The sequence below is a fragment of the Falco punctatus genome (genome assembly GCF_963210335.1).
Source record: "Falco punctatus genome assembly, chromosome: 7".
Classification (NCBI taxonomy): domain Eukaryota; kingdom Metazoa; phylum Chordata; class Aves; order Falconiformes; family Falconidae; genus Falco; species Falco punctatus.
In genome coordinates, this window is record NC_137587.1 from 40,964,681 (window position 1) to 40,971,719 (window position 7,039).

At 45.1% G+C, this 7,039-nt stretch overlaps 1 protein-coding gene across 1 annotated transcript; it reads left to right on the forward strand.

Moving 5' to 3' along the window:
- Nucleotides 1–60: 60 nt before the first annotated feature.
- On the forward strand, nt 61–4,783 carry JKAMP (JNK1/MAPK8 associated membrane protein). Its single transcript, XM_080394499.1, has 7 exons — nt 61–184; nt 399–490; nt 1,108–1,262; nt 2,319–2,525; nt 2,983–3,164; nt 3,820–3,896; nt 4,207–4,783. The coding sequence occupies exons 1-7, from the start codon at nt 172–174 to the stop codon at nt 4,423–4,425; spliced, it is 945 nt and encodes a 314-aa protein (XP_080250625.1). The 5' UTR covers nt 61–171; the 3' UTR covers nt 4,426–4,783.
- The last annotated feature ends 2,256 nt before the right edge of the window (nt 4,784–7,039 follow it).

The following is a 7,039-nucleotide window of genomic DNA, read 5'->3' on the forward strand; positions in this document are numbered from 1 at the left end:
GCCCCCGGGGCGGAGCACCCCGGCCCCGCCTATGGCCGCGCTCACGGGCACTGCGAGCCCGCCCTCGCGCCTGCCCACGCCCGCGCCGCTGGGCGAGTCGCGCCGGAAGCGGAGGTGACGCGTCCGGATGTAGTTCGGGGGAGCCGGAGGGGCTGGGGCTGGGTTACCGGGATGTTCCGCTCCGGTAGGACGGGGCGGGCCGGGGGCACCGAGCCTGGCGGTACCGGGCTGGGAGTAGGGATGGGGACGGAGATGCGGGGGTTACCAGCGGCTGGAGCGGGCCGGGGGCGGCGACCGGGGCCTCTCGGCTGCGGGGGAGCCGCGGTTGGCGAGGCGGGGCGGGCCGGCCCGGGGCGTCTCGGAGCGCCACGGTAATGTGGGCTGCGCTCTCTCCGCAGCTGTGGACATCCAGCCCGCCTGCCTCGGGCTGTACTGCGGCAGGACCGTCCTGTCGGTCAACGGCTCCGTGGAGACCTACGGGGACTGCGGGGTAAGTGCGGCGCGGGCAAGGCTCGGCCTGGGGAGGGGGCATGGCCCCGGTCCCTCCCGGTAAGCAGCGCCGAAGCCCAGCTCCGAGATGCCTTGGGGATCACGTGAGGATGAGGGCTCCAAAGGGTGGCCGGAGCTCCCTTACCAAAAGCAGGAGCTGCTCAGTGAAATGAGCTGAGCGGAGGGGCAGTGAAGGCTAGAAGAGAACAGGATAGTGTGGAGAGCTGTGCTGGAATCACTCTGCCCACTGACTTCTTTGGAGTATTAAGGGAGAGCAAGATCCAGGGAGGCTGGGATGTATGGGGAGCAAGATACTCTTGGGGGCAGTGGCAGTGAGCTGCCTGATGGGTGAGGTTAGCGATGAAAGGGAGGAGGTGTGACAGCGGGTGAGGAAAACAAAGTCTTGGCTGAAGCCTTTTAAACATGTTTTACATTTGTTTATATTAAAAAGCAAGAGCCAGAGGGAGCAAGCTGTACGCTCAGAAGTTGCTGAGGTCAATGTTTCATATCTTAAAAAATCTGATGCGTTTCTTGCCCCAGTACTACTTCAAGCTGTTTTTCCAGGAACTGCAGTGACTTGTTATTGGTACTCAGATGCTTTGTCTCTCCTTTTTGTAGGTATGTCCTAGAGGTCAAAGAACTGATGACAACAAAATTTGCAGGGAATGTATGGGATCTCCGGACCGCTATGACTGGCTGTACCTTGGCTTCATGGCCATGCTTCCCCTGGTTTTACACTGGTTCTTTATTGAATGGTACTCAGGAAAAAAGAGGTGTGTATACCCCTTCTTCAGATAAGTTATTTAAAAATGGAAATCTTGTATCCAGATCTCCTGAGTGATCAATCTGAGATGCTGAATTGAACTGTCCAGCACTTTATGCAGTTGGTTGAGCTGATACAGTAGCACATAAGCTTTGGGCAGCTGGGGTTGGGGGGTGGGGGGGCATGGTTTAGTTACAAATCTTAAGAGTCTTGCAGGTTCTTCTTGCCAAGCACTACTCTCAGGGCATGGTCTGTATCTCTTTAACACGGTGGTGCCCAGCCCATCAGGCAATTTGGGCTGGATTCAGTTCCCCAGTAGCAGGCAGGAGCAGTGCCTTGTGTCATCCCCTCTCTCCCAGGCCAGACTTAACACCTGCAGAGAGGCCCCAGTCACTAGTGCTACGCACCTGCAATGAGAGAATGGGTTTGAGTTTTCTCTTCAGGAATATGTATATGGGGTTTGGGTCCTGACAGCATAGCTGATGTAACCTTTATGTCAGCATGGTGCATCAAGGAAGTTCTGTAAAAAGGGGTTTGAAACCAGAGCTGCATGTAGCCATTAGGTGTTAGACTGGAACTGTTAAGAAGCACTGACTCTGGAGTGTACTAAACACTGAAAACATAGAGGACAGAGAGAGTTTAATATATTAATGTATACTGTCTTTAACAAGGACTTGCAGCTTTGAAAATTTTGTTTATATCATACGTAACATTATCCCTTCTGAGATGTGTGGTGTCTTATCATCACTGCTGCTTTCTTTGAAACTGCAACAGCCTGAGTGGTGTTGTCCCTCACCTGACAGGATGTTTATGCTACAGCAAGCTTTCATTTAAGAAGCTGGAATGTTGTTCAATCAAATTTTACACACTACATCATCTGAGATAGTAAATGAGTTTTCACATTCAGCTTCAAATACTTTTTATTCAAGCAGAGTTGTCATAACCTTGGTCACAGTGATTATTAACTCTGTAAAGGTTCTGTACTGCATGGCTCTCCACTTTTCAGTGGGCATTTGGATTTCCTATAGTGTCAGCAAAATAGTAGTAAATCTTTCTCCTTCCACAGTTCCAGCGCGTTGTTGCAGCATGTCACCGCCTTGTTTGAGTGCAGCATTGCAGCAATTGTTACCCTGCTTGTCAGCGACCCTGTCGGCTCTCTGCGTATCCGCTCCTGCAAGGTGAAGAAGCTTTCGGATTGGTACACGATGCTTTACAACCCAAGTCCTGACTACATCACCACAGTGCACTGCACCCATGAAGCGGTCTACCCCCTGTGAGTGTAAAGGCTTTTGTACTCCTGTCTGCCCCTTCCTTTTGCACAAGTGTGTTTCTGGCTGTGCCTCTTCTCAAAGCTGCAAAAACAGTTCAGGTATAACTCAGACCAATGAGTATCAATCCCGTGAAGTCTTTCAGGCATTGAGTTGTTTTATGCATGAAACACTTAGCAACACCTAATCACTTTCTGAGTTGCCCAAGAAGGTGGCATAGTCCAGGCTATTTAGCTATGAAGCATAAGACTACTTTTTTTTTTTTCTTTTTTCTCCCATTGCTGCATCTTGACCATTTCCTCTAGGAAAACTGAGCCCATCATTCTGTGTTTACATCATTTGTAAATTCTTTAGACTTGATGACTATAACCCCAAATTCCCTGGTTCTGAATTGAGTATGCAGGGCAAAATTGCAAATTTTAAGGATTTTTTGGTTTTCCTTTTTTTTTTTTTTTTTTCCAGGTACACCATTGTGTTCATATATTACGCCTTCTGTCTTGTGTTAATGATGCTACTTCGGCCTCTTCTAGTTAAGAAAATTGCCTGTGGTTTAGGAAAGTCTGATCGATTTAAAAGCGTTTATGCAGCACTCTACTTCTTCCCTATCCTCACCGTGCTTCAGGCTGTTGGCGGAGGCCTGCTCTGTGAGTTCTAACAACGCTAATAAACATACCTATAAGCACACACTAATAAGTGACTTACGGGAGGGAAGGGACATGTTACTCGCTTTGAGAATAAGGACATTATTTAAGGTTATTGCGAGGGGTCTCACCTGAAAAGGTTGCTCATTCGCAGCCCTGGCCTAACCAGGCTCCTGACTAACACTGCTTTGCCTCTGCCAGTGCTGCTAGAGACTGTCCCTTTCCCAGAAAGGGCACAGAGGCGGGATGAGAGGAAATTACTTCAGAGGGAGTCTGTTCTACTTTCTGCTAAGGTAGAGTTTGCCTGATTTCAGAGATGGATTAAAGTACAGGTTTGGGGAGATGCTGGTTTTTGTTTAGTTCCAGCATATTTGTCACATGAAGGGGACAAGTGCCACAAATTCCACTCAGCCTGACTACTTTCCTCAAGTGATTTAAGTGTACAGTAACTCCACCTAGAAGAAGTTTGAAAACCTAAGAGAGAAGTGTTAAATAGCTGTGCGTGGGTGACCCTTACTGCTGTGCATGTTTGGGATGATAAGAGCTGGGCTATAGTAGCTTAGTTTACCTCACACCCATGGTTATATGTGGAAAAACTCTGCTGAAATGTGTATCATGCATTCTTTTTCCTGCTAATGTGTTCGATGTTTGCCTTTAGATTATGCCTTTCCATACATCATACTGGTGTTGTCTTTGGTTACACTGGCTGTGTACATGTCTGCTTCTGAAGTGGAGGTAGGTAAACATGTTCCCTCTGTTCAAACTTGTAATATAAAATACTTGAATGAGCAGAGACCGCTTTGTCTCTTGCCTTTTCTTAGCAGTGTATTCTGCATTTAAGCCTCTTCCTTTACAACTTCTCCTAGCTGGAGGAAGCTCCTGCGAGACTTCTCTCTTGTGGTGCACTGAGAAACTGTGTTACATGCTGGAAAGGCTTAAACCCAGGAGGCTTCCTAGTCTTTGTGTGCTACCTCTAGTGTCTCTTAAACATCGGGCACTAGGTAACAGGCTGAATGCTAACAGGGTACTGTGTTTATTTTGCAAGTCTTTCAAGGATCTTCTTGTCAGGAAGAAAAGGCTTGTCGTCCTCTTCAGTCACTGGTTACTTCATGCCTATGGAATCATCTCCATTTCCAAACTGGATAAGCTTGAGCAGGACCTGCCACTGCTTGCCTTGGTACCTGCACCTGCCCTTTTCTACTTACTGACAGCGAAGTACACTGAGCCATCGCGCATACTCTCAGAAGGTGGAAATGGACATTAAAAGGAGCCTGTGCCAACAATGCTGTCCTAATGGTCTGGATTAAGCAATTTTAGTGCTTGTTATGCTTTGGAAACTTCTGTTTTAAAAGAAGTTATTTATGTACAAGACTTCTAAGGTGAAACACCTCTGAGTGAGACTGTATAATATTAAAAAGCTGCACTTTGTATTCTTCGTAAGTATCTGGAATAGATCAAAGGGAATGTCTTTGTATCTATTTATCACTGTGAATCTGTATAAAAAGCTTGTGATACATTCTAGTACAGTGGTTTGCTTGTATGTATTTATTTCAAACACCTAAAATATTGTATTAGGAATAAAACAATAGAGCCTGGTTTTTGATAGACTTTCAAAAACACAATTAGAGCAGAAATATACCATAGAGGCTGGTTTTTTCATCACATACCCTGTTCTAGCTGCCACAAGTGGAAAAAGACATTTGTCTTCCTTCCATCAAAAAATAAAACATGTTGAGCATGATTTCTCATGATGCTTTAGTCTGAGTCCTAGGTAGAAGGAAAGGAAATGCATTGTAGAGTTCTCTATAAAGTATAGTTTATGCTCTGCTGGCTTCATGTATGGAGACATCTTCCTGGAGATGATTAAACAGTAGTATCTTTCCTACTAAATCAATTTTCTATATATTTCTAAAGATTTTCTTTTCCTGGTAGTTGCCAGCAAACCACTTGCTGTGGGGGTAAGGATGTGATGAATCGCTTAAGTACAGTGGGTGAAGCCATCTCTGCACCTTTCAGCACGTCCTGTGAGGATGCTTTATGCCTGTTTTATCCGTTTTATCAGCAGGACCAACAGCTCACGCCTCTCCCTGTGTGGCCATGGCAATACCCATACTACAGCAGCAACAGCAGAGCTGAGAGGAACAGCCCTTTGCAAGGTATCATTGATAGGAACTAGTAGAATGACTGACGTGCAAAACCATCACAGACTTAATAAAAGAGAACTGGAGATTCTTTATCTCCTTAAAGAGATAGATACTGTTATCTCTGCTCTACATTCATCAAAATCTCTATGTGAACACCTTGATAAAAATTGCTAAAAATTCTGAGGCTGTTCACAAGTGAGCTTTTGGCCTTCTTGAAGCCAAATATCCACTGGCAGACTCTAGTCTCTGTATTGTATAGGAAGATACCCAAAGTATGTATCCTGTGTATTCATCACCAGTAGTGTTACGGAGGGTCTAGAAGAAGCTGCATGCAGAGCAGTGCTGAAGGTCTGGCCACTGAGGGAAGAGTAATAGAAAGATCTCAGCTCAAACTCTTCCTGCGGTATGGATCATTGGCTGTAGCAGTGCAAATAACAGCGTGTATTTCTACATTTAAGCGTGACAGTAATGGCTTTGTTATTCTGTTACTGCTAAACATTGCCCCTGCCAGCAGCTCGGGGGCTTTGAGGGGTGTCACCTGAACCAGGCTGCCTCGAGATGTCGCTCTCCCCTTTCTCCACAGAAGGTTTGATTTGGTCACATGATACACCTTTCCTGGTTTGTTTGTTTTTTTTTTTTTAACTGTGAAATGCCAGTTGACAGGTTCACTGCTTCTCAAAATCACCTGCTAGGTCTTACATGCAGAATTAAGGTTTTATTTAGGGATTAAGGAAATAATTGATCTTCCTAAGGAAATCAAATGCTGTCTATACTGCTATGTACAATATGTTATTTGCAGACACAATAATCTAGAGGACAGCTCTAAAACTATGGTTTTAAAACTCATGATAAAATACCATTTCCATAACTGACTGTACCATAGGCGTATTTTTTCTTTAAGATGCCCTAAACACAGTTTTGTGTCTACACGTGCCCAGCTGTCACATCAGTACAGGCATGGTGGGCGTGTGAGAAAAAAAAAAAAAAAAGGATTTTCAAAGGCGCGGTACTAAGGGCTGTGTATTTTATGTGCATTTCCATGTATGGAGTATATGTATTGGGTTTAAATGTTGGGCTATTATCTTGTTTTTAAAACAAAAGTAACAACCACCACCAGGTAACATTAGCTGTAGTAAAGAGTACACCTTTTGCTAAGTCTAGCAAATCCTGTGTTAATTTTGAAGGCTGCAGAATGAGGGACTACTACAAGCAGAGCTTATAGGAAGGCAGTGCACCCCATGGACCTTGCATGGCATACCCAAACACTGACCTTCCTGCTGGGCTCCAGTGCTTTAGCCTTCAGCAAAACCTGGAATGTAAAATACAAATTAATAAAGTATTTTTATCATCCTCTCATTAGCATTAAAAAAAAAAAAAAAAAAAGTAACAGCAGCCAAAGAGTTAGGTAGGTGCAGCTAGATAAAGACATGTGGTTTGGAATGACAAAGCAATGTTTTCATGTGAGACCCTTGTGAAGAAACCCACCCTGCATGTCACACAGAAAATAATAACGGGCGCTGGTTTTCCGATGAAGCAGAATTCGCTTCTGCTGTATGTTCACCATCCTTACCCTCTCTGCCTGACTTCTTTCCAGGGACATTCCCTTCCTCTGTAAATTCACCATTCCTCTTCCTGGTTTCTTGTCATGTCACCCAAACCCAATGATTTCCAAGTAGCCGTATGCCATAGCTTTTCAGCTTTAATCTGTATAAAACCAACATTTTATAACAAGAC